The sequence below is a fragment of the Molothrus aeneus genome, chromosome 15 (genome assembly GCF_037042795.1).
Source record: "Molothrus aeneus isolate 106 chromosome 15, BPBGC_Maene_1.0, whole genome shotgun sequence".
Classification (NCBI taxonomy): Eukaryota; Metazoa; Chordata; class Aves; order Passeriformes; family Icteridae; genus Molothrus; species Molothrus aeneus.
This window is the reverse complement of record NC_089660.1, coordinates 399,799-423,814: the sequence shown is the minus strand read 5'-3', so window position 1 is coordinate 423,814 and position 24,016 is coordinate 399,799. Positions and strand designations below refer to the sequence as shown.

General features: G+C 51.7%; 1 protein-coding gene across 2 annotated transcripts in view; it reads right to left on the bottom strand.

Annotated features, from left to right (window-relative positions):
• The window catches only part of PPP2R2B (protein phosphatase 2 regulatory subunit Bbeta), a 62,912-nt gene extending 39,118 nt beyond the window's left edge, over window positions 1-23,794 (bottom strand). The window contains exons 1-2 of one of the 2 annotated variants that reach the window (XM_066559927.1): window positions 23,757-23,794; window positions 23,508-23,585 (exon numbers count right to left, since the gene is read on the bottom strand). In XM_066559927.1, coding sequence (XP_066416024.1) covers window positions 23,508-23,585; window positions 23,757-23,766 — 88 coding nt within the window. In that variant the 5' untranslated portion in view covers window positions 23,767-23,794. Of the gene's footprint in view, window positions 1-3,518; window positions 3,695-23,507; window positions 23,586-23,756 lie in introns of those variants that run through there. The other variant, XM_066559928.1, reaches the window with a different exon arrangement.
• Between the last annotated feature and the right edge of the window lie 222 nt (window positions 23,795-24,016).

Genomic DNA, 24,016 nt, shown 5'->3' with positions numbered 1-24,016 from the left:
GCTGTGCTTCTGCAGAGATCCCATATGAGACAGAATAAGGGATGGACCCACGTGTCTGTGGGTCCTTCCCACTTGGGGAGCAGAGGCTCAGGAACAGGAAGGGATGTCTAAATACAGTACTTGCATCGTTTGCAACAACAGAAATACCCAACAGCTCTTGCCCTAAACCAACACTGGGAGATGCTTCACTTGGTGCTCTTCTGGAGACTAAAAAACCTGCAGATTTTTAAAAAATCAACCACTGTACCACAGAGAGCTCGGGGCAAACTTCCCTGGCATCAGGGCAGGGAGGCACTGGCATCAGAGCCCCTTCCTGCAGCACCATGGCAGGGCAGGATGGGAATGACTGAGATGCTGACAGAGAGTCACAGAGGGAGTAACAAGATTAAAGCAGGAAAAGGAAATAAAGGCTTAGTGATAGATTTTGCAACAGCAAAACCTACTCGGTTTGGGAAACACCCCCTCAGGAGATTAAACACTTGCAGGGGCTTTAGCCAGGCCCAGGGAAGGGCGCAGGGAGCAGCCATGCAGGGGCCCAGGAGTGGCTGCAAGGTGTCACGACTGTCCTGCCCAGCAGGGTCAGCCCCGTGCCTGCAGGGGAGAAAGTCCCTTGGCAGAGCCACTGGGAAACACGGACATCCCTCAGGGGATCCAGGATGGACCCCACAACGGCCCCACACCGTGGCCTGGGACACAAGCACTCCCAAGGATCCTTCTCCAACAGCACAACCACCTGGCCAGGCCACCTCCCCGCCAAGGACCCTTAAGGCCACATCTCCAACAAGCACATCTAGAAGTGGAAGCTTCCAATGGTTGTTTGTATTCAAATGTCTCAATTTGTCCTACTTTTGGCTGGGCACTCAGCAGAATTGCCAATGAAGATAGATTTAAGCAAAACAAGAACAAATCAAGCATATTTTCTGGACATTTTTCATGTGAGGTCTGCCGCTCTGCAGCAGTGCTGTGAGATCTGAGCTGGCACTGCCCTGGAACCCACTCGTCCTGCTCCCTGTGGCCGGCAGACCTTGTGGCACAGCCGGAGACGTGGGCTGCACCTCAGCACCTCCCTGGCAACCCGAGTCGAATTAGTACAAGGGCCCCGTTTCTTCTCAGCAATACTCTGAGCTGCACAAGAATAAGGCATTCAAATGTGCACTTGTGAAATACCATCCTCACCCCACATTTGCATGAAAATACCAGACCTATTTAAGTGACAACGACACTTCACTAAAGCAAATTACATAACCGGCTATTTCCCTCAGCTGACACACCAGAGACACTTTCATTTCCAAAGCAAGTCTGCACTTGCTGCATAGCATTTGGAAGGATTTTCTTCTTTTTAAACCAGATACCACAGCGTTTTAGGCATATGCTGCTTTCACATGTAGGAAAAAATGAAACTCAATTATCTAAATTTTTTATCTTAGCAGAATCTACCATTTCAAAGTGCAGTCAGCCTCCCTCTAGCAGAGCCATTGCAAGGAGTCAGGAGTTCTATACAGCACGAAGGGAAGAAAAACTCCCAGCTGATAGACAGCCATTAAATCCCCTCCTGCACTTCCCCCTGCCCTGCCACCGCAGCAGGGATCTCACCGGCTGATTCTGTCATCTACTGCACAAATGCCTCTGTCTGTTTCATTTCTACCGAGAGGATTGCTGTGCTTCCCTAGTACGACGCACAAGGTCCTTCTGAAAATGCCAGCATACAGCCACAGATTGCAGACAGACTGGATCTTACCACTGAAAACCACCAGCCTTCCCAGAAATCACTGTGGGCTCATCTCCACCCTCCACCCTTCCCCACCAGGAAACCTGAGCTCTCAGCAGGTCACAACAAGGTAGCTACAGCCTCATTTCACATTTGCTGGCTGTTGCAGCTGCCTTTCAGAATGCAGCAACAACAAAATCATCCTTCAGAGAGCACAGCACATGGCGATGTGAGCAGACAACCGGGAGGTCCCATCGTGGCCACAGCAGCCTCCCGGAGGCACCGGCCCGCGCCGCCCCTCTCAGCAGAAACGTCAGCGTGGTGTGGCCTCCACAGGTCCATCACTCAGCGCCAGGGCAGGTCTGCCCACTCAGCCCAGAGCAGCTGCACCTGGCCCCACAGCACGTCCTGCTGGCCCCAGGCCCACAGTGTGAGACTCCCAGGCAGAGCAGCAGAGCCAGGGATGCCCCAGGACAAGCCCTCCCCAGCACCTGGGGGCTGTCACGCTGAGCACTTGCATTCCAGCTACGCACAAGCAACACAAAAAAACATTTCTTTGGCTCATCAGGTATTCAAGCTTTCCATTACTATATCAAGCCAAAGACTTTCCACTAGATAAACCCTCCTTTAGCCATGTGACAAAATTCCCAAAGTCTAGCTTCCTCTAAGTCTCATGAGGATGACACCATAAGTGAAAGCCTCTTTGGCTACTAATTAAGCTACAAATAAGCCTGCTCAGACTCTGGTATGGAGTCTGGTTCTTGAAGCCTCATTGAAGGTGTCAGTGCTACCAGAAAGGGTGGGGGTTCAGTTTTGCTTTACATCAGCTGCACTTTCCTCCTGAAGCCAGAGAGCAAAGGGAGGTTATGACAGAGCTGATGTGAAGTTGACAGCTCTTCAGCTACCAGGGAAGATAGCAGAGGCAACAGCAGCTCCATCCTCATCCCTCCTTCACCCCTCGCTGCTGGAGCTGCCTTTGTGGTGGCTGCAGCAGCATGTGCAGGCTGAGCTCATGTTCTGATGCCTGAACCGAACATGGCCACACCATCCTCTCTGCTCTTGAGCTATTATGGGAAACCACTTTCAAATGCACCATGAGCCTCACCAGGGCTGTGACATTATCCATGTGCAACAGCCTTGGCATCTCCTTGCATCTGCAACGCACCAGTCAGGATGCACTTCACTACACCTTCCTGAAGCAGCTTGTACTGAAAATAACCCCGAAACCACTGCTCCATTGACGAGATCTGCACCAGCGTTTGCCGTATTCCCGCACCCCACAGCGGCTTCAGCCACCTGCAGCACCGCGAACGCCCTCAGGGGCTGGGGAAGCCGATCCCGAGCCGCGGCCGCCGCCCGCATCCCTCCGGCTCCGGCGAGCTCCGCTCCGGCGGGGAAGGGTTGTGGGGGGGTCGGGACCCCCCTTTCTCCCGGGTCAGGAGGAGCAGGAGCTCCCGGAGGGCCCTGGCGGGGCTGGGGGCGGCTGCGTCCCGAGCGCCGCTGCGGCGGCTCTCGGTGCCCGGGCTCAGCGGCCCCGCTCCGCCGGGGCACCGGCCCGGCCCCGGGAGCCCACCCAGCGGCACCGGCGCTGCTGAGTCACCGCAGCGGCTCCGCCGCGCCCGCAGCGAGCCCCCGGGGCCGCCGCCGTGGGGCCGAGCAGCCCGGGCCGAGGCGGCGGTGCCGGTGCCGGTGCCGGGACGGCCGCGGGGGAGGGCGCGGGGCGATGCGCGGCGGGGCGGGCGGGGGCCGGGGCCGCTGCGGGGCGGCCTCACCTGCTGCGGGCGGGCCGGGGGCTGCGGGCCGGGCTCACCTTCCGTGGCATAGCTGTGGTCTCGCAGGAAACTGCTGCTGATCTTGCGGGTCTCAGCGTCCTCCTCCATTGACGGCGGGCAGGCGGGCGCGGGGCGTCAGCAGCCGCAGCCGCGGATCCATCATCCCCCCCCGCGCCCTGCTCCGCGGCGGCGGCCGCCAAATGCGGCGGGGGGGGCGCAGGGGCGGCGGTGCCCGGTGGCTCCTCCCATACGGCACCGACCGGCACCGCGCGGGCGGGCGGAGCGCGGCGCGGCCCCAGCCCCAGCCCCAGCCCCGAAGACGGTTCCTGATCGGAGACGGTCCTGATCGGGGATGCTCCCGCCACGGGGGATGCTCCTGCCCGGGGGATGCTCCCGCCACGGGGGATGCTCCTGCCCGGGGGATGCTCCTGCCACGGGAGAGGCTCCTGCCCGGGGATGCTCCTGCCCGGGGAATGCTCCTGCCCGGGGAATGCTCCTGCCCGGGGATCGGGGATGCTCCTGCCCGGGGGATGCTCCTGCCCGGGGATGCTCCTGCCGCGGGATGCTCCTGCCCTGGGACGTGCCCTCCTGCCGCGGGATGCTCCTGCCCTGGGACGTGCCCTCCTGCCTGGGGATGCTGCTGCCCTGGGACGTGCCCTCCTGCCCGGGGATGCTGCTGCCCCGGGACGCTCCTGCCGCGGGATGTTGTCTCACCTGGTGACGCACCTGCCCCGGGGACACTCCAGACCGGGGATTGCTCCTTCCTGCCCGGGGCGTCACCGGCCCTGCTGGACACCCCTGTCCATGGGACGCTCCTGCAGCCTTCAGGCAGAAGGATTGCCGCTCCCTGACCTGCCTGCCCAAACACAAGATCCCAGCCGAGGGCTGGCAGCAGACCCTTTTTTGGCAGAGCCAGAGCATCCGAACGCTGGGAGTCGCGGGACAGGGGATGCAGTAAGGGCCATGCAGGTGGCCATGCCAGCATGCTAAGGAGGTGTGTGCCCACGGGCAGCTGGTTCAGGCTCACCCTGTCTTGACTTTGGAAGGGGGTAGGAACGGTCAGTGATTTATGACCATTTATGACTCTGGTGGCATCCAGAGAAGAAAATGAACCCAAGGGCTATGGGGGAAGGGAGGGCTTTCGTGTTCAGGGCACATCTCTGAAAGCACAGGCTGTATTCTGCACTCATCATCTGGCGCTCACCAAAGGGAAACAATGGCCCACTGGAAGGGTTGTGTGCCTTGGTAGGGTCCAGGAAGAAGCCTTGGCACTGGCTGAGCCACTGACACCCACAGGGAGGAAATTCTCAGGGGAAAAGTTCCCTCAACTCCAGCACCTGAATTTGGAAGTAAAATCCAACCGCAGCATCAGGGCACAAGAAATGCCCAGTCAGGCAGCAGCGCACACACTGGGCAGCAGTGAGAGGACAGCCACTACTCCCCACTCTCACACTGACCCACAGGGTCCCTTCTACCCTCCACTGTCACACTCAGCTGCTGAAGGGAAACATGGGCACAGACACAGCCTGGAGTCTGCACCCCACTGCACCCCACTGCTCCACTGCTGTCAAGACCCACCTGAGCACTGTCCTGGTTCACTGTGCACAGGAATATCACCAGTGCTGGGCACTGGCTGGATGCAGCACGAGCTGGCACATGTGGGCACAGGCCCATGGCACCTGCCCACCCACCCAGCACCCCTCGAGACCCCCACACCACGGGGGAACTGCAGAGCTCAGCACACGAGCTGCTTGACAGTCCAGGGCCACCTCAGTGGGGAGTGAAATTGTTACTGGAACAGGAGGATGCAGAGGGAACGGACAAAGATGGTGGATAACATTGTAAATACAGTGGTGCACTGCAGCTTGATTTCCTCTCCCAACTGTAGTATCATAATTAAAATCTCATTGGGAAGGTGCAAGATTTATTATTATTCTGTTGAGATTCACTGCCTACTTGGGGAAGCATGGGAGAGAACACCTCTGAGCAAGAGGGCTCAAGGACTCCAGTATGTCCAGTATGTCCATCTTTTGGACAGCAGGTTCCACACCCGTGCCAGACACCCAGCACACCCAGCACACCCCCCACAGCAGCACAGCCATCACACCTGTGCCACACAAGCACCACACGTCCCTTGGAGGAGTGTGTGGATATTCTCAGACAGGGGCAAGAGAGGGAAATCTTGTTCTACCCCTAGTGACCTTATGAGGAAAGGTGAACTCCCAGCCCCACAGATGCCTGCCTCCCCAGGATGTTTTCTGTCACATAGAGGCTGATACAAGACATTGTAAAACTGCACCTTGGAGAACTCTGGCACTTACTCATATGCATGTATAACTTCAGGATTTGTCAGTCAACCACATCATGTCACAGGCCACTCATTAATACAAGCATTACTAAAGTGACAAGCCAGAAGCATTCATCAGACAGGCATAAGCCTGAAGTCTCCATGCCCAAGCCTTCACTGAATTATACTGCAATGTGATTTGCTTGCTGTAATCACCAGGCACATGTTTAAGTCAAGCAAACACATTGTATTTGAGGCTGAGGCTGCTCTTGGCTGCAGTGGGTGGGAGCCACAGGTTAGTGTGAATTCACTCCCTGTGGGAAGGCACAGGACCTGGCCACGGCTTTCAGCACAGCACAGAAATGCTGACCAAAGCTCTCCTGCAGGCCAAAGAGAGCCACAGCACTAACATCATGCTTTAGAAATAATTTTTATGTTGCTGGCAGCTCCTCGTGCCTGCAACCCCAGCACACCACAGGACTTGGAGCTGCTGCTGGCCCTGGGGAAGGCAGCTGGCTCCTCTGCCTGGAGCCCTGTGTCCCGAGGGAAGGACAGGGACCTCCCCCAGGAAAAGAGAGGTGGAGAGGAAAGGTTAAAACTGCACCACAGCACTCTCCCCAGGAACTGTCTGCAAGCTACACGCACCTGCAGGTGTCCTGCAAGAGGCAAGAGCAGCTTCAGACAAGAAAAATAAAGACAGATTTTGAATAAGCAATTGTTAGCATATTACCTCCTCCCAGCAGACCCCAGATGCCAAACCCCAGGCCAAAGGCAATGCCCAGCTGAGTCACAAGCCCCTGCAATGCCTGTGAATATCATAAACACAACCAGTGACCTCCTTCCCTTCCTTTTCAGTAGACACCATCTTCAGTGTATTTTCACTTTAACAAGTGCCAAGTCCCTTCTCCTTTTTGAAGTAGCAAAAATCATTCCCCCATTGTGCATGAACTCTACTTATGTATTCATAAGTTCTGCAAAGTTTTTCAGTACAGTGTATCATTTAAACAGATCTGTTTAAAAGCTACCTGTTTGTTATGCAACATGCATAGGAGCTGCATCATGAAATCCATTTATTTTCAGCTTTTTAAAATCCAGGAACAAGCCTTTACAATAACTAAAAGCATTAGCTGTCCTAAGCAGGAATCCATTTGTAGATTAAATTTGCCAAAGGTCAGCTTGTAGCTGTCACAGTTCCCCAAACCCTCAGGTGTCTGCCATGTTCTGTACTTTGACATCTCCTGAAGAGCCAGGACACTTTCCACTCCAATGATTTTTGCTTCAATTAGAGAAGCTGAAGAATTCCATGCTCAGCTTTCTATGGGATCTAAACGGTGTGTGAAGAATAATTGAATCAAACTTCCAATTTTATGCTCAGTACAGAACTTCCTTCACAGCGTTTATTTTACTCTCCCATCCATGAGCACTCAATCTATTTTCCTAATTACTCTTTGAACAATACCTTCATCCTTTAACCATTAAATATAGATAACAAAATTTCTTTTAAACTTGTAAGAATTATTTCTGTTGTTTAACTGATGGTTAGCTCAGTGAGCTGATTTTCAGCAGGTCTTTAAAACACTTTTGTTGGTAATTCTCAAATGTTGTGACACACAGAAATAAACTTCCTCTGAAAAAATGAAGAGAGGATTACCATCACATGTATACTTACTAAAAAATTCTAGGTGAGTCCCATGCTTTTGCTAAATTTATTGGCAAATGCTTGCTGAAAAAAAAATGCCCACAAGTCCTTCAGCTCACAGATTCCAATAGATACAGCACTTTAGCTTCAAAAATCTGAAGAGCTAACAATGCAGCAAAAATGGGGTAATTATACTGTTATTCTCCACATATAATTGGTGTCAGCCACCTGGGCTGGTGGCTGGCTGGCCCATACTTAAGGGACAACCACAAAGGGAAAAAGCTGTCTCAGGGCAGAGCCCCCGTGCTGCACACCCTGCAGGAACCCAGAGCTTCCAACACCACAGGCACGCTTCCCTGGCATGGCCAGAGACACAGACACCAGGTCAGGGATCTTGGTCTCCAGAGGACCACAGACAACTGCGTCCTTCACTGCCAGTTTATCAATATTGTCCCAGAGAGGCCGATGCTCTCATCTTCCAGCCCAGGAAGCCTGGGCATGGCTCAGGAAGGGCACCAGCGTGCACCAGCCAGCAAAGACCATTCCCACCCAGCCATGGAGGGACGTGCATGGAGGTGAACCCTCTCTGGACGAGCACCCTCACGCAGGACCATCCCCTGACAGTGTGCTGGGCTGCTGCGTGCTCCCCAGGGCATGCCTACAACCCCCACCACATGTTAACATTCTCACTGAGCCCCTGTGCTCCCTCTGCTCTCCTCTGGAGCCCTACCTTTGTGCTCCTGCAGTGCAGCAAGACCTGACTGTGATTTCACTGACTAAGTCAATTTGGTTTTCACATTTTCTCCTGTAAGCCACATAAGCAAGCTAGGGAAGCCATAACCCACATCTGTGATGAAGTCCCAATCATATGAACCTTAATTAGCATGACTTGAGGAAGGCAAATAATTTACCAGATTAAACCAAGATCAAGAAAATTGGGAAGCCAGGTTGCATGCAGAGGACAAGCTGCAGCCCTCTTCTTCCCATATGGTGGAGAACAAGAGTCAGTACCTCAGGGCAGAAAGGGAAGAATCAGTTCATTGAATGCAAAGTAGGCAAAGACTTCTGCTTCCCAAAGGTCAAATGATAAATTGATCTCCTTGGCCTTGCCCCCTGCCATGCTGTTACAGGCGCTGGTACAGGCTGTACATGATTAACAGCGTGCCAGTAACGAGCACTGCCACACACCCAGCCTGGCCTGGGGAACAGCTGCTCCCCACGGGCTTTCCCTCCTGCCTGCAGTTAGACCAACCAGCTTCTGCCACATTTTAGCAGCTTTCTTCAGATTCAGTCTTTCCCTACTAAGCATTTTATGCCAGGATTTAGAAAAGCCCAGACGTGTTCCTGTTCCTCAGATTTCTCCTATAATGCAACAGCTGCACAGCAACAATATAATGCACCTGTGCAACAGCAACATAAACATGGTGCTTGCAGGAAAAACTTATTTCTTATTCTATTCTACAGATGATCCATCCATAACATACTTATTACCTCTACATTATTACTAAGTTATACTATTGCTAAATACACTGCAGAGCACATACCACATGCCAAGAATGGAACGAGGCACAGAATATTTCATGAGGGTCTGAGACATCAATGTCTTTTAAAGGATACAGTGTGAACAGTTTGTCACATGTTCCTCACATCAGAGATATAATTAGCTTAAATACTTACACAGTAAATAGGATTTGCCACTTCTGAAGATTAAGGCCACATGCTTCAGCATTGGAGCATCTGAGCCAGTGTAGCACAGTCTACGCTGAGGAAGAAGTTTTTTCTTGAAAACAGCTACTCTGAGCCATGCTGCAGTCAAGGCTTGTCCGTGTCTGTGTTTTGTCTGCTCCTATGGGTTTGGGTTTTACCTGGAGTGACAAACCCCACCGCAAGTGACAGTGGAAGGCCAAAACTGACAGGCACTGATGGGGTGTGTGGAGTGAAACTCATTTGAGGGCACGAGTGCGGGTCCCTGGGAGCCCTGGGCACAGAGCACAGCCAGGTCCGGGCACCGTGTCCCACAGCTCGCTGCAGCAAAGGGGGATTGGTTAAAGGATACAGCAGGACTCTGGAACGTGGCTCATGAGACAGCCGTGACAGGAGGGCTCCGCCTGAATTAATAAATCGAGCAAGCACAGAATGCAGAAATAAAGGCAGTATTTTTCTTCTTGGATTTTCCTGTTGATTTATTTTCAGTCGGGGAAGAATATCACTGTGTTAATTTGAGTATTTCATATGGAAATACAGCTCTCAAAATGTTTTTATTAGGTTAGGTGACCCTATGGGAGGGAATATGTGAACTCACATGTGCACTTGAGTGGAACAGCCACAAGTGCTTGTGGTCAGCTGGCTGCACACGCAGCCCCTGCCCCAGCTCCTCACAGCCCAGCCAGACCCTCCCCATGGGCATCAGGGCAGTGGCACCTGCCCTCCCCACCCTGTGCCCCAAACAGGTCAGGTACCAGGGCAAAGGCAAAAGCCAGCTCCACAGAGCAAAGATGGCAATCACACACCACGGTAATAAAACAAACAAACAAACAAACAAAAAACCTGTAACCTTTAAAACTATTAAACAAACAGCAGTTTGCAAACTGTTAACCCATCAGCTGATGATCAGAAGAACCAACAAAAGAGAAACAGGAATCAGTCTGAGTGCTGAAAAAGCAAACTTTGTCATGTAATGTATTTACATTGGACACTCGGATGCTTCCCCACATATCCTGGGATATTATTTGCAAGAATGACTATTTAGTATTTATTCTGTTAAATTAGCAATTAATATGCAAAATTTCATATGGCCTCAAAGGTGGATTTTATTTGAAAGAATGTTCACCAATGAAACACATTCAGGTCACTGTGAATTGTATTTCCTAAACTGCAATTACTTCACAGCCTTCAGTTAATTGAGTATGTCCCACATCAAAAAGTAATAAAATCATGCTATAAATTAAAGTAGGGCTGCCCGTGTCTTGCAACACAAACACAGTAAGTTTCAGCTCATTGGGAACCTGAGGCTGGGATTACTATCTTATAAAAATCATTGTGCTTGTCCTCAGATGTCACCCAGCAGCAGCAGAGTGGAGCACACACAGACATAGCCTGGCCAGCCTTACAAAATGGAAAGCAAAAAGGCAAATCACTCAGAGGTAACTCCCCAAAGGAAAGGAAACTGCATGTCTGGCAGAGCAGCACTCCTGACCTGCACAGGGATTAGCTGAAATTCCACAACTGTCAGAAGGATGGATGGTGACCCAAAATCAGCCTGGTGGAAAGTGCAAAATGGGATACAGCAAAATACAGCTGCTGCTGCAATGCTGAGAACTGGGGAACCAAGAGAGCCTGTCAGGAGTGATCAACTCACCTACTGTTTCCACATTAACAGGAACTTGTCAATTTTTAGTGGTACTTCACAAAGCCAACATGAGTGGAGGGGCTGCCCCAATGACTGTGCTCCCCCCGTGGTGCCCTGGCTGAGGGTCCCCATCTGTGGGCAATGCCCCATGACAAACCAGTCTGGAACCCAGCAAAGCACTGGAGAGTCAGCCTGGCTCATGCATGCTCTGGTTAACCCAGAATTATTCCAAGACGAAACGACTCTGGTATTTTCTGGGGAAATAACAAGGGGTCATCCCAGCACGCTCTGGTTCCCTGTGGGATCTGTGCCCCAGGTGCCACGAGCAGGGCAGCCCTGCCCCAGTGACAGCAGCCAGGGCACCGAGGGGGCACCGAGCCTGCAGGAGCTGGGCAGGCTGGGGACAGGGGCTGGCCTGGCCGGGCTGGGGGCTGCAGGGCGCTGCCCTGCTCTCCCCTCACAGCCCCACGTGCCATTAGGGTGTGGTACAATGCACTGCAGCAGAGCCAAAAACACAGAGAGCCCAAGAAGGGAACGTGTCAGCTTAAACTGAGTTTGTGTTCAAGCTCGTGCATTGACAGAGGGCCAGGGAGTGTTACACTGATCCTGCTCTACATTTCTTACGTGCACATGGTCCTAAATCCAGTTATTTGCACTACTCCTCCGTGACTCAGAGCCACAAACAGGGAGCAGCTCCGGCCTTTCAGCTCCAGCTCTGCCCTGCCCAGCCCTGCCCTCCGCCTCACCCCAGGGCAGCCATTCATTCTCTGGGATCACCTGAAATTCAGCATTCCAGTGTGACCCATCATTTCTGGGGTCCTCCAGGTGTCTCCAGCAAAAACCAGCAGCTTGGGAAAGGTGGCACTGGGGCTGGCTGGGGTCCCCATCCCTGGGACCTGCTGGTCCCCTCCCAGGTAGCAGAAGGGGCTGCTTCATCACAAAACAAAAATATTCCTCCTTTTTGAAGTGCCAGTGCGAGGGCCAGGTGTGGCTTTGGGGAGCCCCGCCTGGCACTGCCAGCCTCCCACTGCCTCCAGGAAAACTGCCCTCCTGTCTCCAGGCTCCTCCTCAGCCACGGAGCAGAGAGAGCTCCCAGGAACAGCCCTGGCTGCAGAGGGAGAAACTTTCTCCTCTGTGTGGTGTACAGCCTTCCTACTTGCTCACACTGATTCCCACTTTTGGAGATATCCAGCAGGAAAATGGGATGAGAGCATCACACGGGGACAGAAACGGGCTGGAAGAACCTGCACTGGCAGGATAAATATGGAGGATGGCCTTGGACATCAGCCAGGTCTAGGCTTTCCTTACACTAAGGAAAACTTAACATAACAAAACATAAACATAAACAAAACATAAACCCAATTGTGCTACCTGAGAATCTTCATGAAGTACAGCTTAGGGGAGGGGAAAAAGGAAAAACAAGAGACACCATGAGGAGCCTTAAAAGTTTGCCTGACTTCTCAGAATGCAAATGCTGTAAAACTAATATTTGTATGTCACTAACATCTACATATAATCTACCTCATGTCATTTGGAAAAATAAACCTGGAAAACTGTTACTTAATAAAAGATATCACGTCTTATTAATGTTCGTATAGTAATTATGAAAATCACATATCCATCTGTTACGCAGTCAGCAAACAAGACAAACGACTGTGTTATGTTAAACAGATTATAAAATGCCTGGGGGAAGGAGATCTAATAGCCCCGGCCCAGCCATGAATCAAGCAGCAGCACATGGGCTCCAGCACACTGGAACACACACGTGCCCTTCCCAAAGGGAAAAAGGCTTTTTCCCAAGGCTTTTCCCTTTTTCCTGTACATATAACAACATCAGCAATGAGGTCAGTATGATATTAGGCATAGCAGTCTACATTGAAATGTGATGATGTGATCATTAAGATTTTATTGTCTTTTTAAAAAATTACTTCCTAAAACAGACAACTACTCCCCCAAAGGTGAGGGCAGAACAATATGCAAAGTAATATTAAATCCAATTGCCCTTGTAAATATAGGAATACCGCTACTTTAATCCAATTGAATAAACAAAACTGATTCAATTCCTGTTATGTTTGTGAGTGATTTCTGAACATTTAAAGGGAGAAACATCCGTGCATGAAGAGTAATTGAATCATTAGCATGAGCACTGTCCATCCATCCGTGTGTTCTATGGACACCCAGTGCGCGGAATGCTGCACACCCACCCCTCACACGTCTGCATGCAGCTACTGCTGCCAGCTTGTAGCAGTCTTACCTCGATTGCTGACTTAGAGCAAGTGCTTGTGCTCGTTACAAAGAGCTGAACAGTGGATTTCACGGGAGGTCACACACATTAGCAACTCCCTCTGCCACTGGGCAGCAGCACACAGAGCACTGCCACAACCGGACGTCCTGGGCAGAAGGCAGAGCACCCCACACGAACCACAGGCATTCCCCTGGCAGCTCCTGGTTCCCCAGCTCGACCCCAGCACCTCCCACACTTAGCTCGCTCAGCCCTTCCACTCCAACCTGCCTTAACTTACAAGGAAGAGTCACTTTTCATCCTGCTGACTGCAGAGTCTATTTTAGACCTATCCACCACCATCATGCACATCTTTTGCCAACAGGCTTTGATAAAGATGCTCTGGTGCTTCATTTCCTGAGACCCAAATTTATGGGAACAGAATGTCAAAGATGTAACAGCAAGGTTCCCCTCACTCCTGCTCTCCAAAAGTGGGTGTCAGAAAAATATGGGCATGACAGTCCATCAAAAACATTCTCCATGGCCTTCGCAGACCCACACGTGAAAATTCATCAGTGTGAATTTTATGGCTTTTAAGTTTCAACAACATGGGGATTGAGGTCAAGCACAGCAAACCTGAAATATCTTTCCTCTCAAGGACAACTACCCTTGAGAAATTACAAAGCCAGCACAAAAAGGAGAAGAAGATTTCAGGGCAGCCCAAGCAGCAGGGGACTGTAATTCTGCAGGCAATGCCTGTGCTGTGCATGTGCACAGTCAGGATACAGAGCCCTCAGAAAAACACAGGGAACCGTTTGCCTTCAGAGAAGGCACAGGACACCCCTGGCAGCACACAACAGCCCTGGGCAGGCCCCGCTCACCCCACATGGGGCCAAGCCCTGCTTCTTGCTCTGCACCAGGTGTCCTAGGGCCTGGACCTGCTGCTGCACCAGGAATTGGCTCTGCCATCCTTCACCCTGTGGAAATGAGCACTTCCCAGCAGCTCCTGACTTTCTCCACCCACGAGCTGCAGAGCTCCGGATCTTCAAGCTGGTAACTGTCCTGAACCCCCCCAGGGCCCATCCTGGGGGCTCAGGCTGCCCCGGCACGGGGAGCAGCCGCTGCTCCCAGCCACACGAGCTCTCACGCCCTCCACTAACCCCCACAGCCATGATGGGACTGGCTGTGGCCCGGCCAGGTGCTCAGCACACCTGCCTGCTGAGCCCGGCAGCGCAGGAACTGCTGCCCAGCATCTCTGGCACTGGCTCTGGACACAGAGCCCCTCCCTCGGGATGTGACTGCCCCCAGCTCACAGAGCACAAGCAGGATGTCCCCCTGTCCCCGTTCCCACAGAGCCCGTGCCCCTGAGGCCCCCAGCCCCGAGCTGGACTGGACAGGCAAGCGCCTGAAGCCATGGAGGAGAGTGGCTCTGACTCGCCCAGACACACTTTCCATGCAGGATCTTACAGCCCCATTTCCAGAAGAAACCAAGCCAAAGGTTGCACTGTTGTGCAACACTGCACAGAAAGTAAAATAGCAGCCAGCAGCACTGGAAACGAGCAGGGACAAAAACTGCTGATGAAATCCACAGGAGCTGGTAAGAACTCACTAATGTAAGTGCTTAATTATACTGCTGAGTGTGCATTGCTGAAACAGGAGGTGGCCCATGGCTGCAGCCAGCTGACCGCTCCCAAAGCACACGCTGGAAGAGGAAACAGAGAAACAGAGTGCTGAGCTGTATACTGGAAAATGTATTACTAAATGAGATGAACTTGCATTTGAAAGGAACTGCTGATTGTGAATAAATCCGCCATATGGCTTTACAAAGCTTGGTGTTTATTTCCCAAAAATAGCCAAATCAGCCTCTGACAGCCTGGCTTTCTTTTATAATCCATGTCAGAAAATTATTTAGACTGTAGTATCAAACACAGTTTGTGGAGTGGCTGGTGTAACACAAGGAGTTCACAGTAAGAGCAGCATCTCATGTACAGCAAGCACACCTGCACAGCTCCACCACAGCAGCATATTTAAGCAATTTCAGAGACCTTTTTGGTGACCTTGTTTTGCAAAGCTGCCTGCAGAGGAAAAAACTGTTAAATCCCAAACTGTCGGGTTTTTTAATGTTTCCATTGAGTCCCTGTGACCCTTCATGTGGTGACCTGTGACAGTCCTGGGTGGGCTTGGTAGAGATGGCACCCAGAACCCAAGGGGCTGCAGGCTGTCGCTGGGTGTTTCCCATCTGCTCTACCGAGCCAGTACAGCTGCTAAACACATCTGTGGGTCTGATCAGAGACACTGACCTGTGCCCGTGACCGTGCCAAATGCAGCCCCTGATGCTGAGGTAAATGGGCACGCTTGGATCTGGCCCTGGGCAGGAGAACGGTTCCAGCAATTCCACAGACAAAGCCACCCGTGGCAGGGACAACAGAGACAATTTCCCTATTTCTTCCTATTGGTGGGTCATCCTGACCACACCACACTCAGCATCCTGCCCTCCCCACAAGTGCCTAAAATAACTCCATTTAAAGGCAGCCGCAGCCCGAGATCTGCTCTGAAGCTCAGCCCCCGCCAGCTGCTCTTCCCTCTCGCTCCGAAGCATTTCCCTGCAACCTCCATCAGGTCCCTTCCGAGTGGGAGGGATGACAGAAGGCACCTTTGTGCTGATTTAAGCACTAACTAAATATAGACAACAGGGGAACGCTGGGAAGCTACAGCTGAACCCATCTGTAGTGAGGAAAATACAGTCACAGAATGGAAATATCTCCAGAGATATCTTGGAAATGTGCTTATAATTCAGCTTATGCTTTTGTTGGAGCCGTTCGACATGGAAAATTGCAGGGAGTCTGAGCTCCAGAAAGCCTGCAGAGGCCGATGGTCACACAGGAATTGGATCAGAGGGAGAGGTGTGGGGAGCAGCATCCCGACACAAACTGGGGAGAAGAAAAATAATTTTCAAAATCCTCCAACGCCAGGATGGAGCACTCACAACTAAAAGTATTTTTGAGAAAAAAAATCCCTCAGCGACATTTCGTGTCATTAAAGTCGAGCGCTCGTCTCGCGGGTCAGCGCCGGTCGGGGCCACTCCGAGCATCCCGGCAGCGATGTCAGCTCCGGAGGGGTCAGACCCCGCGGGGAGAGGCGAACGGACGGAGCCGGAGCGGCCGCTGCTCCCAGCAGCCGGCGTGCACTGGGACGCGCCGCTGCCGCCGCTGGCCGTGGGGTGGCCCTGCACCCCGCGGGCCCCGGGACCGCCCCGGGCACCGGGACCCCTCCGAGCACCGGGACCCCTCCGAGCACCGGGACCCCGCGGGCACCGGGACCCCTCCGAGCACCGGGACCGCCCCGGATACCGGGACCCCTCCGAGCACCGGGACCCCTCCGAGCACCGGGACCGCCCCGGATACCGGGACCCCGCCGAGCACCGGGACCCCTCCGAGCACCGGGACCCCCCCGAGCACCGAGAGCGCCCCCTCGCGGCCGCCCGGGGGAGCGCAGGGGGGCGGGGCCGGCGGGGCGGGGCCGGCGGGGCGGGGCCGGCGGGGCGGGGCCGGCGGGGCGGGGCCGGCGGGGCGGGGCCGGCGGGGCGGGGCCGGCGGGGCGGGGCCGGCGGGGCGGGGCCGGCGGGGCGGGGCCGGCGGGGCGGGGCCGGCGGGGCGGGGCCGGCGGGGCGGGGCCGGCGGGGCGGGGCCGGCGCTACCCACTGCCCACCCCAGGAGAACACCCCAAGAATGCCCTGAGCAATGCTTCCTCTCTCACTCAAAGCGTCACAGGGGAACATGAACATTAATTTGTTTAAAACAGTGTCGCACCCATGACTCAAACCAAATTCAACCCCATTCTCTACCCAACAGCTTTGAGAGAGCACAAATGAGGTCATGAGCCTGAGAAATAGGTGCAACAAGCACAGACTTTTGAAATAATTAAAGCTGATTTCCACATCAGGCCATGTCTGAGCCTAGGAGCTACCAGGATTTTTACTTTTTCCTCCTTTAAAAAACATCTATTTAAGCAGAGTTTTATCACTTCTGGCTGTAAACTTACAGAAGTGTAAGATCATGTGAGGGATCATGGCCTCAATACAAAAATGTTTATACTATCAGAGGTCTCTTAGAGACACAAAGCAATTTTATGTGGCATTAAAAGGTTTTGAAATGCCACTCATAAGAATTAAAAAATTCCATCCTGAACTGATGAGAGAGCAGTGGGATCACAGACCTCTGTTCCTGTTTATCTGGCTTTCTCATGAGCTCCCAGCTCACAATCCAGTGCTCACATGGCTATGGAACCTGCTCATACAAGGAGCAGCAACAGACACACAAAAAAAAAAAATCATTTTTTGTAAAAAGCCTTGATATGGGCAGAATAAGGAGAAGTGCAAGGGAAATGCAATCAGTGCAGCCAAGGAGAGGTAATTCCAGCTCCTGAGTCACTACAACAACAGTACAGGTGCACTGATCATCCCCAATGGAGAAAACAGACCTACCGGCACCAGTGCTGAGCCTGAACACCAGCACCCGAGCGTGAGGCTGTGGGTTGGGCATCCCATCATGTTCTGAGCAGCCCCTCTGGCATGGGAGCTCCCCAGCACGTCCTGTCAGGACACAGTTCCTCATGTCTCCAATTAAAGCAGCCCAAGGATGCACCTGCATCTGTCCTGCCCCTGCTGTGGCACAGCACCTGCCTCATGCCAGGCCCTGCCACAGCAACAGAGCCATGCTCTGGGATCCCCCCCTCAGGCAAGCAGACATAAAAGAGAAGGAATGGGTATCACAGAAACAAGCCTTTAAACTCACTGGGAGAAGAAATAATTTCCACACTGCTTCAGTTTGACACTGTGCCTTGTATTTGGGATAGGGAATTAGCCATTTTCCCCCTAGCCAAAATCCAGTTCTTTGTGGACACACAGAATTAACCTCATTTGCTATTAGGGAATGAACTGACCAGGCAGTTGGACTCTTGCATGTGGTGCATGTCCTGATAAATGTGAGACCTGAAATTAAAGCCAGGCTGATGTTCACTCAAAAGCAAGGGTTGATGCAGCATTCAGAATGAGAAACTGCAAAACACCTAAATCAGGATATGTAATCATTGTAGAAAGCTCAATCTTAACTCAGTGTTCTCCTCCATCAGCCTTACACTAATGGCCTCTCTTCCTGTAATTATAGACTGTTAATTATACCAAACCATATTTGCATGCTTTTGCAATCGCACTGTTCCTCTAATTCACACACCATCCTGTAAAATTAGGTCTGCTGTAAACTCAATTTCTGTGGTTTTCTCTCCAGAGTCATAAGGACTTCCATGAAGCTCACAGCTGCTGGTGCCTGATTAACTCAGGTCAGAACCATTGGAATGACTCACCAGGAAAATAAACCCACTTGTGGTCAACACAGCAACAACAAAACTGACAATCTGGTGGTAAGTGTAATAGTCATCATAAAAACAAAGTCAAAGTCTCCAAACCAGAAAATTTACTATTTTAGGTTCACTCCAGGTGAAGGATTTTGTGTGAGGGCTCTCCTGCATGGGGACAGAGGTTTGCTCTGTGCCAGGACTGAGCAGCCTGTCGGCCCCCAGCCAGCTGGTCCCTTCACAGCTCCATCCCACCTCCGAGCTGGCACCAGGGACCGGGAGCTTTGAGGCACACTTGAAACAATTCCCAAGCAGAACCTTCCTTCATGTTGTTAATTGGCCTGTCCTACTGATCCCACTGAAACCTGACCGCACTTTCTGCGGTTACCCAGGGAGGAATCTGCTGTCTGGAGCGTATGAGGAAATAATTATTACTTTTTACATGCATCACTCAAAAGTATTTAAAAGGCCAAAAGCCTAGCCTAGAGGTGCCCCTAAGGTAAAGAGCTTAGTTTTAAGGTGCCTCTGGGTGAGCTTTCATCTTAAATACCCCTACAAAGCTCACCATCTAGCTTAAGGGCACCTTTGAGCTAAGCTTTAGTATCAGCTCTAACATAAGCGACTGAACATCCCAGCTTTCATATCACCTCCACTGGATCTTCCTAAAATGCTGCTTCAGAGCCTAGACACAAACTGGGAGATGTGAAAAAACAGAAAATTGTAAAAAGCTTCAGAGAAAACAAACAGAGTTATCTCAGGGCTACTGAAATGCAGGCATCGCTCCACTCTTTGGAGCTTTTGTGGGCCAGGGTACTACTATAGAAATATTCTAGAAATTATCATAACTTCCAAACAGGAAAAGACACAGGAGCTACTCAAAAGATGACAGGGGAGCTGCTGTGACTTATCAAGCAGTAGGGATCAGAATTCACCTGTGCTGCTCTCCTGACATTCGGTGTGTAATTTGGAAGCTTATGCAATTTCTGAAGATCAAATGTAAATTCTGTTTCCAGTGCTGCAGGCAGACCCGGCCCGCCGGCGGGAGGAGAGCTGCTCACAGCCAGGCGAGCTCCTCTGCCAGCCAGAGGCACCACCCTCTGTCCTGGCGGCCCGGGACAGCCCCGAGGCCGTGGCCTCTCCCGGGGGTGCTGCAGGTCGAGGACAAGGGCTCTGTGTCCCCAGCGCCAGCGGAGCGGGGCTGCACAGTCCCTGCCCTGTGTCCCCGCAGCTGCAGCCGGGCACAGCCTCGGCGCGGGGCCAGCCGTTCTTCAGAGGCCTTCAAAGAAACGTTCATTGCCAAATACATAATATTTACCCCACCGGGTTTTTGAAAGCTATTTATTAAACTGCCTTTTCAGACAGGAGGTGGCTCTTACCTGGGCTCTCTTTTTGGTTTTGCTAATGAGTTAGGGTGGAACAGGGTCCTTTAAACTCTCCAGACCGCAGTTTTACCCCAAGTTCATCATATGCATCTAATCATGGCCTAAGAAAGAGTGCTGTTCAAGTTTCATTCTGTCTATATTGTTTGCTATGGAGAAGAATGAGTAGCACACCAGTGTGACATTTTTAAACTCCTTTTTTCCCCCTCAGTCCTGTCATATAACCTCCCTTTAAACAGCACACAGGCGTGCTTCTCCACTGAGTTACTTGTTCCCGTACAATAATTGAGAAGTGACTTGTTCAGGATATCTTAAGGAACTGTACCTTTGGATAAAGTCAACATGAAAACAAAAGAAATCTTCAGGAAAATTCTCAAAGAAAGAAGCTAAGAGTCAGATATCAATTTGGATAATTTGATCTGCTTAGAACTTCAGAGAAACTTTAAAACAAAAAAGTTTATGCTGTCTGCTTGGATTGAACTACAGCAGCCCGAGTATCTGTAATAACTTAGCCTGGAGTGTGATTGTCTGCTGCCAAGTGCTCCTTGTTTGCCCCTTCCGTTCCACACCCTCAGCAACCAAACTTCCCTCCAGCGTTCACCTGGATTTTCCTCTTGGGTCAGGTTGGCAACTCAGCGTGTTCACAGACTGATGGGTCTGCAGAAAACTGGGTGACAGGCTGATGGTTTTCATCACTAACTGATTTTGTTTAGGGCAAACGAGGAAAACCGCTGTGGTTCCGCACGGGGAGCAGCAGTGCCGGGAATGTAAATCCCACGGAGCTGTTTGGTGCCTGCGGATGATCCGTAGACCCGTCCGACAGCTCTCACACCGCGTCACACGGGGATGAATCCGCAAGAATGGGCTCTCCGCTGCGGGAGTCCCACGGAAGTCTCGGCAAACACAGTCCCGCTACTTTGCATTCCTGCGATGGAAGTGCAAAGTTGAAACACTGCTGCGAACATTTCCCTTTTCCCGAACTGCTGCAGAGCTGTTTCGCCAAGACCGGGAAACACGCTCTGCTGCCTGCGGGAGAGGGCTCGGGTGGCCGGAGGCGGGCAGAGCACGGCAGGATTGTTCCATTTCCTCGGGAATATCCGGATGCATTTAAAGCCACATCCACAAACCACCCGCAGCCGTGCAGCAGCATCACCGCCGGCCCCGCGGCCCGGCGTCTCCCGGCGGCCCCGCCGGTGCGAGGGAGGCCCCGGCCGCTCCCGCCCGCGCCCCGCGCCCCGCGTACCTTCCGCGTGGCAGCTGGCGGAGCGGAGCGCGCCGTGCGGCCGGAACAGGTACAGGAGGTACCGCGACAGGCATTTCATCTTCCGCGCCGGGCCGAGCTAAGGCACCGGCCGATACCGGCGGGAGAGCGGCGCCCCCGGGCCGCGCGGAGCGGCGGGGGCTGCCCGGCGCCAGGGCCGGTCCCGCTGCTGCCGGAGCGGAGCGGAGCGGAGCGGAGCGCCCCGGGCCGGCCCCGCCGCAGCCGGTGCGGCACGGCCGGGAGCGCTGAGCAAGCGAACACACCCCCGGCCCCGCGCCCGGCCCGCAGGGCGCCGCAGAGCCCCGGGCCCGCCGGCCCCGCTCCGCCGCAGCGTCCCCGCGCCCCGGAGCCGCCGGCGGGGCCGCGCAGGCCGCAGCGCCCCGGCAGCGCATCCCTGACCAGCGGGGCCGGCGGCACGGACGCGCGTCCTGGCGCTGCCACACGCCCGGAGCCGAGCGAGCCACCCCCGCCCCGCGCCGCACCAGCCTCGAGCAGGTCCCACCTCTAAAGTTCCCGCTAATCCGTTTTCTACACTAGACTCCTAATAGTCAATATATCAGAATAAGGCAAGATCTCAAAAACTTGTTTGCTTTTGGCAGTACTGAAATGTAGTTGAAAGCACTGTGATATGACAATGGTAGTCAGCAACATCATGTACTTCACATTTAACACTGAAATCAGTGTTTGAGCAGCTGAAAGATGTGTCAGGCCTCCATCTATGCACAAGGGAGCTCATTCATCCCCACAGTTGCTTCAGTTAAAGGATCCATTACACCCCTGGTTTCATCTGGACAAGTACCACAGACTATGACACCGTTCTCCAAGTTAAAGCAAGAAACAAGGAAAGAACAAAATGAAGTGGTTTATGTAGATCTGTTTGTGTGGCTTCTGTGCAGATAAGAGCACAAAATTACCACAAAATTAATGCAGAATTATTGTTGGCAACATTTGAAGTACCATTTGAAAGCCAGAATGACAGTCCATTCTGCTGGAGGAGGTAGGCTCTACTACATTCAAAGATACAGAGCATTTTAATAATAGCAACCTCTCTTCTCACCTGATCATACACAACTGTGCTTCCTCGTCACTAAAGAAATCATACTGTGCAAGTTCAGGATGCTTGGATATTACCAAGAGTTCTGAAGGTCAAAAATGTGTTGCAAATGCTAGCATAATAGTAACAAGATATGGATGAACTAGTGATGAAGGTGAGGCATCTGTAATACCACATTTATGACTTAATTCATGTACACACATTAGTACCTATATCTGTGTGTATTCACATACCAACACAAACCAGCACAAGAACCAAAGCCCATCCCAATGCAACACTTGTGTGAGCTTCCTCCTCAGCCATGGTCATGCTGTTTGTGCCTGTTCAGGTTGAATGCACCAATGGCATCACCTTTTCATTACTAGTTTTACTGAATACAGCTTTTAAGTATTATTCATCAGCCTTTACTGTTCTGTGAGCCCAGATTACCCCAAGAAAAAATTGCAGGAGTCCTTTCCTGCCATCATGCCTCTGGGTTCATCCACTAAATCTCTAGTGGTAAAAAAAAAAAAAAAAACCCACAAAAAACAAACAAACAAAAAAAACCCACAAAAAACAAACAAAAAAAACCCAAAAAAAAAACCAAAAAACCAAAAAAAAAAAAAACCGCTTACAGCCCTCAGCTGATAAGTGGTTACATTAAGAAAATAGACAACAAGAGAGGCAACCTAACATTTCATTAATCCTAAAGTAGCAAACAAGTACTCCTGACAAGTTACAGTGACCTGCAGATTCTACAGTAAAAGCTCAAAACACTTGTAAATAATTTTTAAAAACCCAAACCAACAAAACAAAACATCAGTTAAAAATATTTTTGCTTTAATCACTACCATGGTGTTTTTCTCTAGAGATTTAATAAATTTTTAGATATTCTTCAGAGTGTTGTACCCCACTGTAATCTCTAGAGATTACAGACTGAAACCCTCTCCTGCAGAAGCAGCGTGGCAGAGCTGCCACTGAAGCAGGACAGCAGGACAGGTGACAGTGCTCCAGGCAGAGCTGTGCAGAAGTCAGAGCTCTGCTCTCACAGGCCTGGGCAAACTCAGTTCTCTTGGTCTCACAAGACTGTGCTTTTAAAATGTCATCACGTTTCACTGACCACAACAAAATATAAGGAGAGTGTCTAATAGTCCATCTCAGTTCCAGAATTGATTCTGGTAAAGTTTATAGTGGCAGAAGCTGTCTCATAATTCCCTGAAAAATTCTAAATAACAGCTGAAAACCAAAAGAAAATCTATTTCAAAGGCTATTAATATGATTAAACTATAATGCCTTCAAATGAATTCTTGGATCAATAGCTAATTTAAGAGGCCCATCTCTGTCAGATGCACAAGTACATAAAGAGGGCAGAAACCAAGAAGCATGGCTTAGCTCTGTGCCAGCAGCTCCCAACAGCACCCAAACGACCTCCCTGCACACCAGCTAGGCAAGATGTACGTGACAAGTTATTTTTGGTCACAGCAACAAAAGGAAAAATAAACTTACATTCTGTCACCCCAGCATCTATGGCTCCTTTTACTTGACTGAAGCACCAGAGCACATCCTGCATGAGGCTTCCAAATCCTGCCAGGAAAACACATTCAGAAAGAAGATACAATCACATTGGTACAATGTGATTGTGAAGATACAATCACATAGCTTGTCCTTTTTTAAATGAATGTACAGGCACACACATGCACATATATGCACACACAAGCACATGCAGTCTCTGCATGGAGATAAATATCTGCTCACCTGGTGTCATAGTTCCATGCAGAGTGCAAAGCTAGCACTGCAGAGCCAAGAGCATCGTGCCTGCCTTATGAATCAGCCTCTGTTCTCCCGTGCCATGGCAGGGCTGTTGGGAAGTGGAGCCATCAGAGTCAGTCCCCTCCACATCACTGGCAGCAGCACAGAAGTCAGGAGGCCCTGTAGTCATGGGCTTTGTCACAGCCTCCCTCTGTCAGAATACTAATGATACTAATGCTCCCAGTCATTCCCAGCACACTTAAAGG